Source organism: Sarcophilus harrisii, chromosome 2, assembly GCF_902635505.1.
Source record: "Sarcophilus harrisii chromosome 2, mSarHar1.11, whole genome shotgun sequence".
In the NCBI taxonomy this organism is placed as follows: Eukaryota; Metazoa; Chordata; class Mammalia; order Dasyuromorphia; family Dasyuridae; genus Sarcophilus; species Sarcophilus harrisii.
In genome coordinates, this window is record NC_045427.1 from 195948218 (window position 1) to 195969931 (window position 21714).

General features: G+C 38.1%; 1 protein-coding gene across 2 annotated transcripts; it reads left to right on the plus strand.

Annotated features, from left to right (window-relative positions):
- The first annotated feature begins 321 nt into the window (after positions 1-321).
- KLF11 (Kruppel like factor 11) lies at positions 322-14728 on the plus strand. 2 transcript variants are annotated; one of them, XM_031951224.1, is made up of 4 exons: positions 322-615; positions 5578-5844; positions 7711-8716; positions 12014-14728. In XM_031951224.1, the coding sequence occupies exons 1-4, from the start codon at positions 574-576 to the stop codon at positions 12313-12315; spliced, it is 1617 nt and encodes a 538-aa protein (XP_031807084.1). In that variant the 5' UTR covers positions 322-573; the 3' UTR covers positions 12316-14728. The 2 variants fall into 2 exon arrangements, with proteins under 2 accessions (XP_031807084.1, XP_031807086.1); XM_031951226.1 differs by lacking the exon at positions 322-615 and adding an exon at positions 909-1075.
- The last annotated feature ends 6986 nt before the right edge of the window (positions 14729-21714 follow it).

Sequence of the window (21714 nt, forward strand, 5' to 3'; positions counted from 1 at the left end):
TTTCCCCCCTCCAAGCTCCGCCCACTCTCCTCGGTTCAGTTCTCCCGCCTCTCTCGTTTTTCCAGGACTCTCCCTCCCAGCCCCGCCCTCTCCTTCTCCCTCCTCGATACAAACACGTGCCCGCACCCCGCCCTCTTGATCACGCCTGGACCAGGCTCCGATCACGCGTCGCCCCGCCGCCCTCATTGGTCAGACGGCTACGAGATCGCATGTGATTGGTCCGGCTGTTCCCCTTAACCTCCGCGGCGGGGCGCGCCTTATTTTGGTTCGCCCCTGAGCCCCGCCCTCCCTCCCGGGCCTCTTCGCGCCCTCCTCCTTCCCCTCCCCTGCCTTACCCCTTCTCCTCCCCTCCCTGCACGTCGAGGGCCGTGGCCTGGGCGGAGCGGCGAACGCGGGCTGGAGGGCGGGCTGGCGGAGGCGCGCGCGCCCTGCCCGGGGATCTACGCCGGCTGCTCTCCCCGAAGTCCGTGCTGGGTTTCGGAGAGCCGCTGCCTGCTTTCCACATGTGCCGCAGCCGCCCGGGCGGGAGGTGCTCAGCTCGCGCGGGTCTCGCTGCTCCCGACTTCCCTCGCCATGCACACCACCGGCACGGCTGGCCCAGGGGATGCGTCTGCTGTGAGTCTCCAGGGGTGGCGGGGATGTTGGGCCCTTGGGTTTCCTGCCCTTGGGGGGGGGGCAGGACCGTCGCTCACCCCTCCCCCCGCTTCCCATCCCGGGGGCAGGAACACCCCGGGGGTACTCGAGCCGGAGGGCGGGAGGGCTGGTGCCGTGCTTTGGGAGGGGGCCGTGCGCGTGCAGCCGCTTTCATTCGCTCCCGCCGCTCACACCCCCTTTCCGCCTGGGAGTGGGTGTGTGTGTGGGGGCGGGGGAGACAGCCCCAGGCTTGCAATGAGGGTGCCGAGAGAGGGAGATCCGCTGCCACCCCGGTCCCGTTAGGTGCCCGGGGCGGGGCGGGGCGCGCTGGCCGTCTCCGTGCAGCCTCTGGAGGCGCCAGGGGAGGCGTTGGGGCTCTGGAGCGACTCGGGGCGTGCTTAACTCGTCCGGGGTCGCACCCTACCGGTTTTCGAGATTGGAGGTAGGGGAGTATTCCGAGCTTCCGGTCCGCACTGGTGGGGGGCGGTCCTGCCTGCCCGATTCAGTCTCCCTCCTTCCCCCTCCCCCCCCCCCCCGCGTCTGCCCCTCCCCCTAAGTAGCAGGGTCTGTCTACGGGGCCCCTGCTTAGCCCACCCATGACGTCACCGTGCCCTTGTAGGGAGTGGGTGGTGGTTGGGGCGGGGCAGGGGAGGTGGGGCTCCCGGGGCCCCTCCTCCACTCTGATTGCTACCTTCTCACAGCAGGGGCTTTGCTAGGGAGTTGAGGGGGAGGGGTAGATGAGGGGTGGGAGAATTAGGGTTTTAGATGGAGAAGCCGCGTCGGACTTGATGAGCTTAGAAAAAAGTGTCACTTTCTTTTCTTGAATTTCTCCTTTTGCCCAGGAGGGGCTAAGACACTCTCCCCCCCCACTATGCCCACCCCACACCCTCCCCACCCAAACTCTAGCACCAAGGTCTATACTCTAGAGTTCACATACTTGGTTTTGGCTTTGTTTTTTAATATTCTGATAACTATATTTCAGTAGAATTCGTTTCCTTTTGTCATCCTGGACGTGTTTTAAGCATTGTAAAAACGTTTTGAGAAAGAGTCCTTGGGCATTACCAAAGAGCCCATGACACAAAGAAATGAAGAACCTTTGGGTGGGAGAAGGTAAAGGATTTAAAGCTTCCCCCCAATTCTTCAAAAGGGGAAATTTCGGCCCTGAGAGAGACTCCATGAATTGCCTAAGGTCATGCGGTTAGTTTTTGGAAGTGCATAGACTTGGGTTCTTAGAATCACTTAATCTTTGAGGGAGAAGGAATTTAAGAGATCAGAGATTTTGAGCTGAAAAGGATCTTAGAGGTCATCTAGTCCAACCCCCTTATTTTATAGCTGAGGAAAGAAGCCCAGTGAGAACTTGCTGAAGGAAACCTGAAAACAAGTAAAAAAAACTGGGAAATAAAACCAGGTCCTTACTATGAATCCATCTCTCTTTTCATTATATTGTATTAAAGCGCTTCTGTTTGAGCAACGACTTATCTAGCACAACCAGTTCAGAGTTCAGGATGGATGCTCTGCTATAGAGAAGTGATTAGTCGTCCCCCGCCCATGGTCTCCTTTACCAGTCTGGTGAAGTCTATGGACCCCTTTTCGGAACAATTATATTTTGTTTTCGTTTAGAATGAAAGAAAACGCCAAATTTTGGTTAGAGATTAGTGAAAATCAAGGTTTAATTTTTCCCCCTTAGATTTCTGGATCTAAATCTACCCACAAATCCCAGGGACTGCAAGTTAAATTAAAAACTTAACCTTTTTTCTTTTTAGGTTTTTTTTTTTTTTTTTTTTTTTTTTTGCTGAGGCAATTGGGGTCTAGTGACTTGCCCAGAGTCACACAACTAGGAAGTGTTAAGTGTCTGAGACCATATTTGAACTCGGGTCCTGCACCACCTACCTTCCCCCTTAACCATTTTTCTTAAGCCAGCATTTAGCCACAATTCTTGTCTTTGAGAGTAATCATCTAGCCTTTGATTCAAATTCATCCAATAGAGGAGAGAGGAGGAAATTCATTGCCTTTCCAAGAAGCCATTCCTCTTTTGGACAGTTCTCGTTGTTAAAAAATTATTCCTTATTCAAAATCTGCCTCAACAGCTTCTATCCCTTGCTTCTAATTTTGCTATTTGGAACTATAGAATCTCACAGTTGGAAAGAAGATCTCAGGTCATATTTTCTACACAGTGCTGTGTACTGGATAAGGACCTTAGGTCCAGGATTCTTAATATGAGTAAAGGCTACTTATTGGCAGCTACTGATTTTTGTTTTAAGTCCCACAGTGCCTTAGATGTATAAAAGTACTTAATAAGTGATTTTGGCTTGAGTAGTGGTCTTCCACCAAATGAAGGCCAGATTCCTTAGTCTCCTTTCAAAATTCTGAAGTTTGATTCCCACCTACCTTCCCAGCTTTACCTCTTCTAAGCTGTATATAGCTAGACTGATAGCCAGAGATACTAAGAAAATAGATTCAGAAAGTTATTTATATACCATAAGGTGTTCCTAGAAAATATGTATTTCATCTTATTCCAGTTTCCCCTCCAACAGATTTCTCCAAGGAACTATTGGGGTTCCTTATGAGGATGCTTTTTTCATCAGCTTCATTCTCCTGGTTAATAAGTAGAGTTAATGGTTTTGAAATACGGATTTGTATTTAGGACTAAGAATGCTTTAGGGTTTTATAAAATTTAGCCTATACTGCTAAGATCACTTAAAATAGTATTGAGGTTTTCCTTGTGGAGATCAGAAAGGATATGTTCACAGATTGCTTTCCTTTGGTTCTAAGTTGCTATTCCTGTTTATGGATGCTTGGGTTAACATGATTATTGCTGTTAGAAGTCCAGCATGGAAAAGTGTGTCTATGAGGGGGACTTTGGGGAAACAACAAGGTCTTTGAAGTCTTTGCTTGAGGTTGTAAGGAAGTGCTTATAGTTTTAAGGAAAGAGTCCCTGAATGTTCAGGCAAACAACTTGCATTTTGATTACTTGAGTACATTCCCTCAGTGGGTTACAAGTTCTTCATAAAATAGGAGGAAGAATCTTGGACTAGATGATCTCTATGTTCCTTTCAAACTCAGAAAGAATTTTTGATTAGTGGTAGTATTACAAACCAGTATTGGGGAAAGGGCCTACTTGGATTTCATGATTTATTTGAAAAACGTCTCTCAGTTCCTCTGTGATAAAAAGAAAACATTTGATTCCAGCATCTCTAAGATTCCACCTGATTCTTAACACAAGTATTGAGGGATGGGGCATTTTAGGAGAAGAATATAGTTGCCTGATTCAGAAAGAAAGGTGACCTAATAGAATGAGAAGAATATGACTTAATTCTCAATATGACGTGATGTAGGAAATATGGGTTCTGGCTCCCCTCTCCCTTTTCCTGGCTCCATCATTTCTTAGCTGATGGACTAGGTATAAATCATTTATTTGACACGGATCTCAGTTAACTATGGGTAAGCAACATATTGGTAGAGTATTGAACTTGAATTTGGAAGAAACCTGGGCTTAAACCCTTAAAACCTGTAACTTAGTTAAAAGGTGACTTTGAGTTACTTAAAACTCTTTTCCCCACCTTTAATTTTCCTCTTTATAAAATGGGCCTAATACCTATTTCATGCTCACAGGGTTGTTATCAGGATTATATCTGATAGTGTGGTGGAAAGAGTGAGGGATTTGAAGTCCAAAGAATCCATGTTCAAATCCCACCTTTGCCATTTACTACTAGTATATAGATTTAGGCAAGTGGAAACTTCTTGGGCCTTAATTTCTTCATCAATAAAATGAAGGGAGGTTGAATTACATGGCTTCTACAGTTCTTTCTAGCTTTAAATCTTAACACCCTATGATAGATAGATAGATAGATAATCTATAGCTGGTTGCTTGCCCTTGTGAGAAGAAAGAAGAAAGGGAAACAAATTTGGAACTCAGAGTCATTCAAAAAATAAATGTTGAAAATTGTCTTTATATGTAATTGGAAAAAAATAAAATACTATTAATTAAAAAGAAAAACCTTGATAAAAAGCAACTTTCACATTAATTGGTATTGTTGTATAAAGTGGGTATTGTACCACCAGATATTTGAGTGCCTTGTTATATCCAATAGAGTTCATTCTGCTTCATTAGGGATTTAGGGAGGTCTAAGACTTGATTCTGCTCTCGAGTTTATAATTTGATAAGCAGAAAAAAATCTCCCCTGGGGTAATACTATAACTTTAGTCTCAGGATATAGTTTTTTGTTTTGTTTTTAACCTAAAAGTACTGTTACAGGTCCCTGGAAGAAGACTTGCTTTGACTAGACATGTGCCAGTTAGTACTTGTGCCCACTGGTTAAAATGATGAGTTTGTTGGAATTCCCATTAGTAGGAGGTTAGCTTAATATTCTACACCAGTGGTTCTCAAACCTTTGTTCTCAGTATCTTCATGTTGTTCAAAAAAATTATTGAGGATCTGTTCAAAGAGTTTTTGTTCACATGGGTTATATTTATAGCTATTTACTATATTAGAAATAAAAAATAATTTTGAATTTGTAGACCCTCTGAAAGAGTTTCAGAGACCCCAACAATTCTTTGGACTACACTTTGAGGACCATTGTTCTACACTGAAGGTGGTGGTTGTTTTAGTTGATTCTCTGGTTTTTATTTCTGTGGTTGAAGTTTTAATCCTTTACTCTGAAAAACATGTATTAAAAAAAAAAAAAACTTTGCTAGATATCAGTGTGCTTTCGTATAAGAATGTTTTTTTTTATTCAGCATTTTTTCCTAGAAATGGAATTTGGAAATTGTGTAGTTACTGCCCCATACTCCAATTTTTCAAAAGAGGAAATGGAGCCATAGATAGCAAAGCTGAAATTTAAATCTAGCACAATTTTCCTTCTATTCCACCATAATCCTTCCCATAATTATTTAACTGAAAAAAAAAAAACCCAACTAAATTAATTGTGATTTATTTATCTTCAGGCTGACATCATGGACATATGTGAATCTATCCTGGAAAGAAAGCGACATGACAGTGAGAGGTCTACATGTAGTGTCTTAGAGCAGACAGACATGGAAGCTGTTGAAGCTCTTGTTTGCATGAGCTCCTGGGGTCAAAGATCCCAGAAAAGTGACCTCTTAAAGATAAGACCACTTACTCCAGTCTCTGATTCAGGAGACTTTACTGCCCTGCATGGTGAAGCTGCTGTATCCGAGTTACCAAAGGACTTCCATTCTCTTTCTACCCTGGTAAGAAAAGGAGGGTTTAAGTGGGCCCAGGCATGAGGATGGGGGGTGAGGAGTGTTCTTGAAATGGTTATATATATATAATTTCGGCCACTGTCTATTAGATTTTATTGTTGGGCTTCAGTATTTCCAGTATCCACTCTGGGAACTTCATCTGATCTAGATTGCATCTCCTTTATAATTTGATAGAAGGTGGTGGCCTTGATAATGAGTCCTTCTTACCTTAGGTGGACTGGTCTTCAAAAGGAGATATCTATGAGGCTTTTTGGGCATAACTTTTGAGAGCCCAGAGTCAATCCCATGCACCACAGTGAAGCATTAGAACAGTACATTAATGGAGGGTGGCTCCTGTTAGCTTGGTTTTTTAATTGAAGTATTTGTCTTGAGTAGATTCAGTGAGTTTCTGGGAAAAGCATTATTTGGTCTTCCTGCAGATATTGAATTAAAATTTTATTTTTCCATGTGATATATCTTTCCTCTTACATATCACAATTGGTCCTCAAGTTTAAATGGTCAGGCAACAAAATCTGCCTGTTGACACTAGTCTCTCCAAGGTCAGTGGTATCCCAGCAACTCAGGTGAAGAAAATAAACTGTGAAATGCTAGTAATGTGCTCTTTAGTATTTTAGCTGATGCTAAAACCATATCCTTGTAGAGTCCTGAAGATGAAATTGTGGTGTTGAAAATTTAGCCATATGCCTCTGACTGATTTCCCTTTATTATCAGCATTTCACTCAGATTAAAAAGGACCCCACGAACTGTCTTTAAGTCATCCACTGGCACAAGTGTTCATCTTAGCTGCCTCACCTCCTAACCATGACTCCACTCTCTATACTGGTCCCTCTTACCTAATGCCTCCATTGAAACCTCCATTGCCTTAAATTTAATCATTCCAGGGATGTCCCTTCTGTACTTTATGAAATAACTATTGAATAGCTTGGTAGCTCAACTTGTGCTAGTGAGAAGGGGCTAAAGAAGGATTAGGGTTATCCTTTTCTTTCTACATAATGTGTATTTTAACTGGGAACTTCTGGAGATAATACTTTTTTTTTTTTTTTTTTAACTCTTATTATTGATTGTGATGGTGGGGATTTAATTTAAACATTTTCTAAGATGTACAGCTCTCTCTAGAAGTGAGATTGGCCTTAAGTCCTTGAATTGGAGAGAAGTGCTGAAAGATTCAGCAGAGGCAAAAGCATAGGAATTGATGCCTCAGTAGTTTCTAGGATAAAAACCATATGATAATGCTGAGAAACCTTTAAACTTATACTGAGTGCAGAATAACAGGGAATTGATAGAAATCAGGGAATGGAAAAGTGACACAGGATGACCATTTTTCTGGAGAATTTAGTACCTGTGCTATAATCATGTCTGTCTCAGAATATTGATGGATTGAGGCTGCAATTGGAATTCAGATTTTAAAGAACTAAATGTAACAGATGTCATGAATTATAAATTCAATTGAAAAAATTACGTTGATTCACTGTGTATATCTGAATTTCCATTATCTAAGAAAAGGGAACTGGTATTTCCTGCACTTATTTAAACCTGTTAAACTGGGAAGAGAGAATGGATACTATCTAAATGGAAGACATTTGGAGAGGAAGGGGCTTTTGTAACAGTTCTTCCCATCCATGCTACTGTAAAATTGTGAGGGGATTTATGCATTGAGACTTCTTTTTACTGAAATTTGTCAACTCTTTCTGATTTCTTATACCATATGCTTTGTAGAATATTTAGATTGTTTTGTTGACCTTTTAAATATATAGGGGAATCATATTCTAAATGTATACCCTTTAAAATCAACCCTAAATCTCTATGATAGCCTTTTCATACTTTTGCCTTATTTATTGTTTCTTTTCTTTGTAGTGCATGACTCCCCCTCACAGTCCAGATCTTCTTGAACCATCTGCTTCATTGCTTCTTCCCTCCCACGTCACTGCTTCCCAAACAAAGGCAGGCCCAGCCAACACATCGATCTATTCGGCTCCTGCAAACACGGCCTCTATTTTGGTAGCCAAATTGTCAAGAATGAAGATGGAGTTAGGGCTGCCCAGTCAGAAGGCAGAGGTGCCAGAAGCAGCTTCTCTTCAGCCCTATAAAGCCATGGTAACCAGTGTGATCCGGCACACTGGAGACAGTTCTGCTTCCTCTCACATTCCTGCAACCCAAGGAGAAGTGGAAGGCATTTCAAGCAACAGAAATTCCATAGGCCTGAAGGAAACTCACCACTCAGGAATTTCGGAAGCTTTTCAGGCCTTGCACCTCGAAAGTGGTTTAAACCGTGTTAATTTAATCCCCTGTGCACCTCGTTTACAAAATTCTGGTTCATCTCTTCCTGATAAAGGACTACAGGGGGTGTGGCCCATTGCAACACAGACCTGCACACCAAAGAATTGTGATAGTGATGCCCCAAGGAAAGCTGCCTCTTACATTTCTGTTCCTGTTCCGATCCATCCTCCCTCCGTTCTCTGCCAAATGATCCCTGTGACTGGTCAAAGTGGTGGAATGGTTTCAGCTTTCTTGAAGCCCCCTTCCCAGACAAACCCACCACCCATCAAGCCCATTTTACCCCAAACTGCTCCAGTCTCTCAGCCTGTCCTTATGGGAACATCGGTGCCTCAAGGAGCTGTTATGCTGGTCTTTCCCCAGGCTGCTCTCCCACAGCCAGCATCTTGCCAACCAAATGTCATGACTCTAGGAAATACCAAGTTACTCCCTCTTGCCCCTGCACCAGTCTTCATTACACCTAGTCAAAATTGTGTCCCTTCAATAGATTTTTCCCGAAGAAGAAACTATGTGTGTAACTTTCCAGGATGCCGGAAAACTTACTTCAAAAGTTCCCACCTCAAGGCCCATCTTCGTACTCACACTGGTGCGTATGTGTTTAAAAAAAGTTCACTGCTATCTAAATTTCAGGTCAAATGGTTAGGAAATTGCCCTAAATTTATTTTGATGGGAAAATGTGAACAGAATGCCACATAACTTGTGTCTGATTTGTAGGTCTTGTTTTCCCACTGACAATGGGAATATATGATACTGAAGCAGTAGGGCATTCTGATTTAATTTTGTTAACCATTAGTGGCTGGATAAAAGCATAGAGTATAGATCTGGGGTTCTTAACCTGGAATCTCTAGATCCCTAAGAGGACTATGGAAAGATTTCTAGGACTCCATGAATTTGGTTAGGAAAAAATTAAATTTTCATTTTTACTAAACTTCAACTGAAACACTTAGCATATTATTCAATTATTTAAAAACATTATTCTGTAACCAGGTGCATTTGGCTTCACCAATTAGCCAAAGGGGACTTTGTGATAATAAAAATTGTTAGAAGTATGGGTTAGACTGATGTCTGAAGTTCCTTCCAAATCATTTTTTATTAATGTTCCTAGGCATTAGCAATTTTCAAAGTGGTACCAAACACCATTATTGTTGTTGTTGTTATTATTATTATTATTATTATTATTATTTTTTTTTTTTTTTTTTTTTAATCTAAATTCACCATATGTTAAGTACCTAGTTTGAGTATAACACTGTGCTTGGTGTTGGGAGAGAGAAAAAACATATAAAAGATACAGGTCCCTACTCTCCGTGGAGCTCATTATAATTGATGATACAGAATGTTTCAGATCCTCAAGGCTCTCATTATGAGCATTAGTTTTAGTACTGGAGTAGATCAGAGTTATTGTTGATTATCACTATGAAAGTACCCAGCCACGCTCATAAATTGATTTTTATAAATAGATACAGCTAAAATGTTTAGGTGCTAATTCCTCTAAAAAATTTTGTGTTAGTAAATCCCTTCTGAGGTGGTACTAAAATTCATGAACCACTGTATAAGGAATTTGTGATAATGAGGATTAGTTATACATGAAACCAGCATTCATCAATAGCAGCAAGAAAGTGACAGAGGGTAGGAAGGAAATAAAAATAAGCCCTCTTCTTGCTGCCTTCAACTTAATTAAAAACCTCTCCTTTGGAGCATGTGCTTAGATAGGAAAGTTCCACATCCCAATTAATGGTCCAACTGTCAAATCATAATACTGCATTGGTAAATTTTTCACTTAAATTATTTCAAAAGCACATTGTGTTCAGTTTGATAATTGTATTGAATACCAAGTTTTTCATAAGAAACTAAAACTGATTAAGAATAAATATTTTGGGGGTAGCTAGGGGGTGCAGTGGATAGAGCACCAGCCCTGAAGTCAGGAGGACCTGAATTTAAGTCTAGCCTCAGATACTTAACACTTCCTAGTTTGTGTGACCTTGGGCAAGTCACTTAACCCCAATTGCCTCAGCAAAAAAAAGTACTAAATATTTTATGTTATAAGGATTTACAAGATTATAAATTTCACAGCAGAAAGACACTTTGGGGATGATCTATTCTAGTTCTTCATTTTACAGATGGGATTGATCTATTCCAGCGTGCTCAATATTGTCCTACCCCACCTAACATAAAAATTATAAAGCGAAAAAGACACTTCTCACAGTAATCAGACAGCAAGTCCAGCTGCTTAAAACAGAATTAGTAAATTTATTCATTTTCAATATGGATGAGCTTACTATTTTAACAGAGCCTTGGACTTGGAGTTGGAAAAGTTGAATTGTTTTGCTGTTAAGTTTTTTGTTATATCTTCTGGTCTCAGTTTCCTCCATTGTAAAAGGAGGTTGGTGGACTAGGTAACCTCTAATATTCTTTTCAACTTTACAGTTAATAGCTTGGAATTGCGGTCCCTGGTCTTTCAGTCCTTTGGACATTTTTTGTGCCTCGCATCTGAGGTACATCATTAAAGATACAGATTGACTAGCATTGGAGGACAGAAATTTTCCTGGGGGCATTTAGGCTAAACTTTTAACCTACAGGAGACTGTAGTCTCCTCCTAACTAAATCTTAAAGACTGGAGGAAAACTTGGAAAAGTTCCTTAAAAGACTTTTTGATTTTTTGTTGTTCAGTTGCAGTCTTGTCTAATACTTCATGTCCTCATTTGAAATTTTCTTAGCTAAGATATTGAAGCAGTTGGCCATTTCCTTCTCCAGCTTATTTGACAGACTAGGAAACCTGAAAGAAACTGAAATAATTTCCCCTTGGTCACTAACTAGTATCTGAGGCCAGACTTGATCTCAGGGAAATTGGTCCTCTTGCCTTTTAGGCCAGCGCTCCATTGTGACATCTTGTAGCACTATTACAGACTTTAACTGTTTTAAATGTAGTTTTACTGATCTCAGTGTCAGTTTTACCAAAATTTGAAACTTTGGAATCTCACAAACATAAAAATTCTTGTTTTGTGTTCAGACAATATTCTTAATCAACCAGCAAGCATTTATTGAGCATTTTTTGTTTAAGGAATGAAACAATAGCATAAATAAATTCTTGCTTTCAAGGTGTTTCCACTATATTTGAAGACACAAAATATAGTAACGTAGAAAAGATAACATACAAACAAGAAACAACAAAAACTAGTGTTGCAGCAACCCTATAAGGTGGATAGAGGGGCAGCTAAGTGATACAGTGGATAAAGCGTCAGGTCTGGAGTCAGAAAGACTCATCTTCCTGCGTTCAAATCCGGCTTCTGACACTTACTAGTTATGTAATTCTGGGCAACTCATTTTAACTCTGCTTACCTCAGTTTCATTATCTATAAAATGAGCTAAAGAAGAAAATGATAAACTACTATTATGTTTGCCAAGAAAACCCTGTGAGGTCATGAGAAGTCAAGATAAGGCTAAGATGACCCAACAAAAAGAAAGAATAGTACTAGGATTAGGCAGCTAAAGGGTAGGGTAGATAGAGTAATGGACTTGGAGTTCTGAATCCTGTTTTTGGTATTTACTTGCTATGAATCATTACCTAAGTGGGCAAGTTGTTTTAACTTCTCAGCCTCAGTTTCCTCAACTGTGAAACAAAGATGATGATAACCTTCCAGGATGGTTGTGAGGGTCAAATGAGAGAATATTTTTAAGGTGCTTTATAAATCTTACACTGCTGTTTAATTGCTAGGTATTCTTGTCCTCCCCCATTTCTGTTGGATAGCTGAGGGGAATTTGTGTGTTATAACATAAAAAGCTAGATGTTGTCCTGTTCAGATGGTTTAATGCTTTCTTTTTTCTTTCTTTCTTTCTTTCTTTTTTTTTTTTTTAACTTGTAATTTTCCCCCTTTTCTATTCTTAGGAGAGAAACCTTTCAACTGCAGCTGGGCAGGTTGTGATAAAAAATTTGCTCGCTCAGATGAACTTTCTCGACACCGAAGAACTCATACAGGAGAAAAGAAATTTGTGTGCCCTGTATGTGCTCGGCGTTTTATGCGAAGTGATCACTTGACAAAACATGCCCGACGTCATATGGCCGCCAAGAAGATCCCGAACTGGCAGGCTGAAGTGGGCAAATTAAACAGAATTGCTTCATCAGAGAAGCCTGGAAATACTGGTGTGTCTCTGAGCCCATTAGTCCCCATGCCATCATGCTCTGCCTAAGGAATCATTCAGGACATAATCTGTTGTCTGGTATTTCCAGAAGGCCTTTTATTCCGAACACTTATTATAATGACTAAAACACAGAATTGACATTTTTTCCTGGGTTTGGGGGCAGTTTCTGATGAAAGCATCTTGTTAACACTTTTTTTTCTTTAATTGAGGCCCTGTTCACTATTACTATTTTGTAGTTTGAGAAACTTGGGGGGCGTTTGTTTTTAAAGGAAAGTGTTCAAAAAATTGATAATCTGAATCACCAGCATTGAAAGAAAAAAACATCTTAACCATGAAGTTTACAGAATCTTGACTCACTTAACCTTTGTATTCATAATTTTTTTTACAAAATGTTACAGGGTACTAATTTTTATACTAGTGTTTCTATAAAGGTATTTATATCATAATTACTTTGCAAGCTGTTTTTTATTAATAATGAAAAACATTTTTTATAATTATCCAGCTTGGTAAATTTGGAACATCATCCAGGCAAAAGAAATCATTAGTCATAGTCCGTCCTCTTTAAGCCTAAGAATTTTTAAGACCTGTAAATAATTGACTGAGGGCCTTTTAAAGAAAAAAAATTGCAATTACTTTTTCAAAACATTTCAAGTTTGTCTACTCATTTAAAGTAGATACCCTGAGCAACAAGTATGGTTTGGGAATCTAAGATGTCAGGGGACCAAGACCTGCCAGTTTCATAGAGTAGCCTATGTGCTGTTGAGTAAAAATCTGCCTCATACTTTAAATTTTCTTCATATAAGACAGTTACTTTTATATTGAAATTGCAAACCATTCCCACTTTCTTACCTCTCAGACCTGAAAGGTGTGAAATAACTCATTTAAACACTTTGAATTTGATTCTCTCGATGGGTGGCCTTAGGATTTTTGTGTGTCTTGTGTAAATTGACCTTTTCTAGTAAATTGAAGTGACCCATTGAATGATTTTTTTCCTTTCTGTTCACCAAAGAAATTTACTTTAAAAGTTAAATACGTGTGTCAGCTGGCCAACTCTGATTCTTTAATTCCCTCACACATCAGGAGTAGAAAACAATATTACAAATGTCAACAGCTTTTGTAATTGACTTGGGAAAATGAAAATGGTTTTTTGGAAGCAGCAAAGAAAAATGTTTATAAATGGGAAGATAGGAAGGAGAAGATAGAAATTAGTTGACTGTTTCCTTTGCAATTCACTGCTGCCGTTTGTTAATTTTTTTTGGTGGGGAGTGGGGGCACATGTTTTCCAGAGCCTGGGAGGAATTATTCTGTTTTGTCCATCAAGGCACAAAATCTTTTTTGTTAAGCATTGCACTGTAGTTCTAGACAATTAGACAGTAGGGATTGCATTGTATGTTGCACTACTACTATAATTTAGAAAAGCTTATGTATTTAGAATTTTACATATGAACATAGTTATTGGCAGTTTACCTTTATAAAAATTATGGTAAATTGAAATGTTAATTTTGGTGTTACAAAGTTTTGTTCCTAGCTTATTTGATGTTAAGGCCGTTATTCAATGAATATTCAGCTATTCCAACCCCATCCACTCACCCCCTCACTATCTTTAGTGATCTTTATACTACCTAATGTCACTATATTATTTAACCTGTATGTAAGTGATGTGATTGGAATTCACCTATTAGACTGTAGAGGTTTTGATACAGTTGTAAAAGTACCACTTTCATGTGTTTTTATTTTTTTTAATTTTTCATCCCCCAACCCTTCACTTCTAAATCTAGTACAGTAGCACCAGCTACTAAGTTAGAATCCAAAATTTCTTGACTGTCTGTTCTCTCTAGGGCTCTCAATTTGCGTATTTTTCCTAATAGGATGAGTCTTACTATTAATACCCCAGAGTATGGATGGATTCAAGAGAATTACTTTTTCAGTGTTTGGTTGAGATTTTTCAGATTGTTTCATTACCCTGAGAAAAGACTTAATGGTTGATTCTTTAAGACATACACACAAATTTTATTTGTGCTGAAAGTGTTATTTTTTTTTTTTTTTAGCTATGCTTTCATTCTTGAATTAGACTGGAAAAACTATAGAAATACCCTTAGTAAAATTTTTTGGTTCTCTTATTTCTTTTGTCCCTTTTTGAGTATGTAGGGTTGGGAAACAAGTCCCTCATGAAGAGAAGTTAATCCATGAATCAGAACTTTTGTTGTTATTTTTTCTAGGTTCAGAGGCCTTCATCTGAAATCTCTGGGTATTATGGATTGAGAATGATGAGGCAAATTTTCCCTGTGCACTTTATTGCCTGAATAATTTCTCTTGATTTTTTTGAGCCTTTTTTTTAAGTTCCAAGAATAAAATGTAAAATGTTTCATAATGGTTTTTATAACAGATTTTTCAAACTATTATTTAATGAAACTGTAATGTAACTTTTTCCTTTGAATCATATAAAACTTTTGAATTGTAAGTTGTATGTTTTCTTTTTATTATGTAGGACTAATATTTTACATTCAGTATTTGTCATAGGAAAAGACTTCAAATTCCTCTGACTTTGAATCCCAATATAGACCCTTCACAAAAACAAAGATTTTGGAGTCTTGCTTTGCTTAGTATCCTTTAGCATCTTTGAAAGCGTCATCCTGATGAAAAAAATTTATGGGCAAAGTTGTTTCTGTATTCAGAAATCTTCCTCACTTGAAAGTAGAATGGTAACTTGGTGGGCAAAATTCAGAAATGAACTTGACTAAAGTTCTCTGGAATCAAGATGGATAGTCACTGTCTTGTCTTAACTTCATGTCTTACATTCTTTGACTTCTTGATGTCTGAAGAATGAAGAAAATTTCCCAAAAGTAGAATATCACAATATTGTAGGGAAGAGGTTCAAGAATCAGTAGTCTCTTTCTAAAACTCAGATAGGTACTGCAAAATGAAAGTTGGGGGCGGGGGGAGAGAAGCAATATTTGATGCAATTGGTTGGGAGAATAAGGCAGTTTAGAGATTAGTTTTGATCGGATCTCCTCTTGAATTCTGCTCTAGGATAGTTGCCAGGACTTTCAGAGGATATGAAACTAATTTTCTCTGTGAGAATCCTATATTCATATTCATTAGTTTCTCTTGGCTCTGGTAGGACAGAAGGGGTTAGATATTCTCTCCTGCCAGCTGAGTGCTTCAATAAAGTGATGTGTTGTGATGAACTACTTTTTTTCCTAAGGATGAAAAATATAAGGATTTGATGGTGTTGGAAAGGACCGCAAAGATCATTTAATTTTATCCTTTTATTTTGAAGATGAAAATATTAAGGCCAGGAAAGTTACATGTCTTAGGTTTTCTAGACAGTTAGCCAATAAGCTTTTATTTCACATCAACTTCATTTACATCAACATACATTATTATGCTGAATGCTAAGTATACAGAAAGCCAAAAGACAAGTCCCTCCTCAAGGAGTTCACATTAGGGGAAAACAACTTTGAAACAATGATGTTCAAATAAGATATATAGTATAAATTAGGGGGAAATCAACAGAGAAAAGGCACTAGCATTAAGGACAACATGTAAAAGTTGGAATAGTTTTTATATTTTTTTAAATTGGCAAAATTTTCTTTTTCATCCTCTCCCAACTATGTTGAGAAAGAAATAAAAAATAAAATCCCTGTCAAGCAAACTTGACTGTTATAAACAGTCAAGCTAAACAATTTTACATTAGTTATGTCCAAAAAATAGTTGTAAAGGACTCTTGAGTTTTTCACATTTATATCAGGTGTTGGGTAGCATGTTTCATTATCAATCCTCTGGAATTGTGGTTGATTATTACACTGATCAGAGTCCTAAATCTTTCAAAGCTTTTTACCATTTTTGTTATTGTATAAATTATTCTTTTGGTTCTATTTACTTCATTCTGTATCAGTTCATGTGCATTTTCCTAGATTTCTCTGAAAGGTAGAATTTTAGCCAGAATTTGAAGGAAGCTGGAGGACAGATGAGATTCAAATCCCTAAAGCTGGGAGGAATATCAAAGGCCATCTTATCTCATCCCTTCATTTAACATGTAAGGCGACTAATCAAACCACAAGCTCTCCTAGCTAAATCCAGTGTTCTCTACATCATTCCATGCTGTTATGGACACAGATTAGACTTTCTTGCATAGAATCCTTTGCTTTTATGAGTTGTAACACTCAATACCTCTTATGAATATTGTTCAGTCATTTTTTTGATTGTGTCCAACTCTGAGCCCATTGATTAAAGAGATGCTTTTAGGGGCATTGTATTGGGTAACCTTTGGTGGCTCAATACTGTCCTGTTTGTGCCCTTCATTTTTGAAAGGATCAATGATATCACAGGGTGATGACTTGACTTAATTGGATTTAAGTGAGGCAGAATTGCACACTTATCAGGCTTCTCCAGAGTTATGAGGTCCAGTGACAAGACAAAAGTCAGCCTGACTGGAGATGGCTCAGGATGCAATGGATGACCTTGTCAGACCTAGCTCTCTGAGCCTTCCACAGTACCTGCTTCAGCCACTTTCATGGCCTTGGAACAAGTTGCTCTCATTCATCCCTTCCACCAGGTGAAGTTTCCATGTGCTTGAGGTAGACACCTTTTTACAATGGGCTTGAGGCCTCTTAGTTACCCTTAAATCTGGTTCGGGCCATCTATCCATATGGTTTTACATTTGCTGCTGAATCTGCTCCAGCTTTTTGTAGCCACAAGTAAAGACTGCAAAAATCAGGCAGACATTTAAGGTGGATGAGCAGCCCTCAAAAAGGCTTAGCAGCAAGCATTCATACAGGAGACCCTCGTCTTCTCTGAACATCCCATGCACCCCAGTGTGGTAGTAATATAGAAGAACCCAAGAGATGCACAGATCTTGAGACATCTACATCCCAAATATTCCAAAGGACTATTATTTGTTGCTAGTTTTACCAGGGTGTAGCTGTTGTGCTTGCTGTAGCTTCTTGGAGTACGTTGGGAATCTTGGTGGAATATGAGAGAAAAAGGATGCATGGTTTCTGCACCTAAAAAGCTTATAATGGAACGACAGAATATATTCTATGTGAAATTGCAAAATCATGCAGCTTGAAGTATAACTTGATAGGTGTTGAAAGAAGGCAAAATAATGAAATTACATTAATCAAAGAAGTTTCACAGAGGAGCTGAATGAACACAGTCATAAGCAAAGAAGTGGATGGAGAGAGATCTGGAATTTTGTGGGGGCTGAAAATAAGATAAGCAAAGATAAAGAGCAAAAATGGGACTATGGAGACACCTCCCTAGCCAGAGGAAAGAATGTATGATGGAGAGAAGCACTTTTTGTTCTAGAGCAGGACGGTGATTTGCTAAGAGGTTAAAAGATTTTAAGAATGGTAAATTGCATAGTTGCAGGTCTGCAACCCTTAACTCTTGAAATGGGTGAAATCTGGTTCAGAATGCTCCCTCTCCCTCCTCCCTTCCCCCAAATAAATAAAATGTGTTTGATTAAAAATTACTTTGGCAGCTGTGTGCATATTGGCTTAGAGCTGGGAGACCAGTTAGCAAATTGTTGCTTTTTATCAATTTGTGAGGTGCTAAGGGCCTGGCCCAGAGTAGAGACTGTAGAAATCCCTGATTCACTTATGTATTTTTCTATATCCCCAAACCCTTTCAAGTCTGAGAAACTCTTGGATATAGAGATTTACTTGGAGATGAGAGAGTCAATTTGTAAGGATTCAAGGTCATGATGTCTTGAGTATATGGTTGGAAATAATCGGTAGAGCGTTTAATAAAAATAGCAGTTAGTGAAATGTAAGATTATACCTATAGATTTATTTGTGTTGATTTTGAAAAAAAAATCAGCAAAGATATTTTATGATTTGTAACAACTCTTTTTGATGGGAGTGGATGTCAAACATCAGCATTCAAGAATGGGTGGAGAGAACCAATTCCCCACAGTGCTGATAGACAAAAGGAGGGAGGGAGCAAGCTGCATGCTGGTGTTGTCACCTGATGGGAACACCTGTCAGGAATTCTGCTTCAGGGGTTTCAGCAATTACCTAGTCAGCATAGCACCTGGACCCAAGCAGCAGGAGGCTGCCACTAATTTAAAACTAGCCCATTGACTGAAACTGAATCAGGATAACCATGTGCACAATGCCTACAATATAATGTAAGAGAAAAAAAATAACCTGAACACTCGGTCATTGTAATGACCAAGCTCAGCCCCAGAAAGAGCTGAAAAAATGCACCTTCCTCTCTGCAAAGGTGGGTGGATGGAGGACTATGAGTGTGGAATATTGCATATGCTGTCACACTTGATAATATATTGCTTTTGTTGAGCAGCTCCTTCCTTACCTTTTTAAATTTTTTGTTATAAATTTGACAGGGAGGAGGAATATATTTGGAAATGAAGGTGATGTGAAAAAATTTTAAATTAAGAAAAGAAAGGATGTAAATACAAAAGATACCAGTAAAAAAAAAAAAATTAAGCAAGGTACTAGCCCAATGTCAATTTGGAAAAGCAGCATATAAAGCAGAATAGGCTTTCTGTTAAGAAGACATGCAGATGAGGTCATAATAACAGCAGAGTCTTGACTTCTTACTTTCACAAATGAGTGCTTTGTGGCTTCCTGGGGACTTGATTTGATCTGTTGGACACCTGTCATGTCTTCCCTGTGAGCATGGATTCCAGGAATTTTATGAATACGTTGTAGTTTCTGGAGCAATGTGAACATTAAGGGATATGTCAGTGGAGTTGGCTAAGTTGTCTGGCAGTGACTAAGTTGTCACCTAGTCTTTAATATGTTCCACTTGGCTGAAGCAGCTTTACTGAAGCATTCCTTTCTCACTTAGAACAGTATTCTCATGTTCTTTCTCTTGATGGATTCTGATTCCAAGTGTTTTTTAAATTAATTAATTAAAACTTAAATACAAAAGAAAAATAGAAAAAGGAAAAAAAAATGTCACGTACATAGCAGAACACAAGAGAGGATTCAGAATATTCAAAATATGAAGCAATTTCCATTTTAAGAAAACCTATATAATAAAGACTACACATTGTTTTCAGAACTATCTACTTCTTTATAGGTTTTCTTTTGTTATTTCTTTTTACTTTCTTCACTCCCTTCCCCCAAGGGTACAATTAAGTGCAGGTATATTTCTAAATATGTATAAGGTTGGTTATCCTTCATCCTCGAAGAAGACCAATGACATCACTGTGTTAGAGTCAAATAAGCAAAGATAGCTTTCTTTAAAGATGGATAACTTCATCCTTCTTAAGTACAAGTCTTTCCATATTTTTTACATCTACATCTACCAAGTCATCATTTCCTGTACCACAACAATGCTAATTTTTAAAATTTTTTAAAACATATACCAAGTAAAATTAGTATTTCTACATATATATATATATGATAGAACAGATAGAACAGAATAGAAAAAGGAGATTATACATTAAACTTTGAATATCTATTATGTGCAGTTTGCTTTTCTGATTAAATATTATAATAAATTATATATATGTGTTAATTTTTCAAAACTATCATTTTTCTTTTTTTCCCTTTTAGTTCTATTCTCTTTGTACATTGAAAAAAAAAATCTTCAAATTACCCTCTTTTCTTTCTTTTTTTGGCAATTCTAGCACTAGTTTCCCTTTTCCTTTCCTCCCTAGTTGAAAACAAATATGCATAATGAAAAAAACAACTTCCCAGAAAATATATCTCCTTCAACTTAAGTCCATTATTCTTCTGTCAGGAGGCAGGTAACACACAACCTTTTCAATCCTTGGAATCCTCCTTGGTCATTACATTGAACATAGTTCTCAAGTTTTTTGAAATTTTCTTTATAATGCTGTTATTATATCAATTATTCTCTTTTGATTATTCTCACTTCGCTCTACATCAGTCTGTTTTCTTAGAAAAAGTCACTTTCATAATTTCTTATGGCACAGTAACATTACATTGCATTCATATATTACCCCTACATCACCCAATGTTTATTATGTAGGTTTTCTTGAAATGGAAATTGCTTCATATTTTGAATCCTCTCTTGTGTTCTGTTATGTACATGACAATTTTTTTTCCTTTTTCTATTTTTCTTTTGTATTTAAGTTTTAATTAATTAATTTAAAAAAACACCTTGGAATCGGAATTCATCAAGAGAAAGAACATGAGAATACTTAATTTCCAAGTCTTTACTAAAATAAAAAATGCTACTATGAACATTCTTTTTCTTTTCTTTTCTTTCTCTTTATTTTATTTTATTTTTTTTTGCTGAGGCAACTGGGATTAAGTGACTTGCTCAGGGTCACATGCTATAAACATTCTTAAGCACTTAAGTCCCTTTCCTCCCTCTTAGATCTCTTTGAGATATAGGTTCAGTATTGGTATTACTTACACAAAGATTATGTCCAATTAGTTCCAAATTACTTTACAAAATGATTGATGGTTTGAGGTACTTGTTGATGAACATTTTGGTCTTTTTTTTGCCTAATCTCAAATGGCTTTCTAAAATGATTGTACTTATTCGAAGCTTCACCAACAATGTCCTAGCATATTGATCTTCTCATGATCTCTCTTCAGCATTGTTTATCCCCAATTTTTGTCACTAAATTTTATAAGGTGTGACATAACACCTTGGGGTTGTTTGATATACATTTTTTCATGTTATTAGTAATTGGGAAATTTATTCATAAGATTGTTAATAGTTTAAATTCATTTTGTAGAATTGTTTGTCATATCCTTTGACAGCAATTTATTGGGAAATAGCTTTTGGTTTTATGTCTACATATATGTGTATGTATGTGTGTGTATATGTATACACATATAGATTGTTAATTCTTATACATCTTGAATACCAAATTCATATCAGAAATTTAATACAATTCCTCTCCCTCTCTTCCCAATTCAATCAATTGCATCCTTTCTTATCTTACATGCTAAATTTAGTGTTGTTTGTGCAGAAGCTGTTCAATTTCATGGAATAAAAATTACGTGTCTTATCTTTTGTAATGGCCTTTATCTGTGCTTTGGTTAAGAATACATATCCTATTGCAAAAGATACTAAAAATGCTAAAAAATTACCCATGCATATGTTCTGTCAATAAAAAGCTATAATAATAATAAAAAAATACATATCCCACCCATAGCTTTGAGAGGTGTATAATCTCCTTCTCTTCAGATTTTTCTTTTTTTTTAGTTAATTTTTAAAATTTATTAGTTATTTAATATTAAGATTTCATATTAATTTAGAACATATTGTGGAATGTGGTATAAGGTAGATCCAGGGGTCCTCAAACTACAACCTGCGGCCCAGATGCAGTAGCTGAGGACATTTATCCCCCTCACCCAGGACTATGAAGTTTCTTTATTTAAACACGCCCACAAAACAAAGTTTTGTTTTTACTATAGTCAGGCCCTCCAGCAGTCTAAGGGACAGTGAACTGGCCCCCTATTTAAAAAGCTTGAGGGCCCCTGCCTCTAAACC

Excerpts from the sequence above, each read along its gene's own strand:
- KLF11 (XM_031951224.1), top strand. The coding sequence starts at position 574 with ATGCACACCACCGGCACGGCTGGCCCAGGGGATGCGTCTGCT. Across the intron at positions 5,845-7,710 it reads TCCATTCTCTTTCTACCCTG|TGCATGACTCCCCCTCACAG; the intron begins GTAAGAAAAGGA and ends TTTTCTTTGTAG. Across the intron at positions 8,717-12,013 it reads CCATCTTCGTACTCACACTG|GAGAGAAACCTTTCAACTGC; the intron begins GTGCGTATGTGT and ends TTCTATTCTTAG.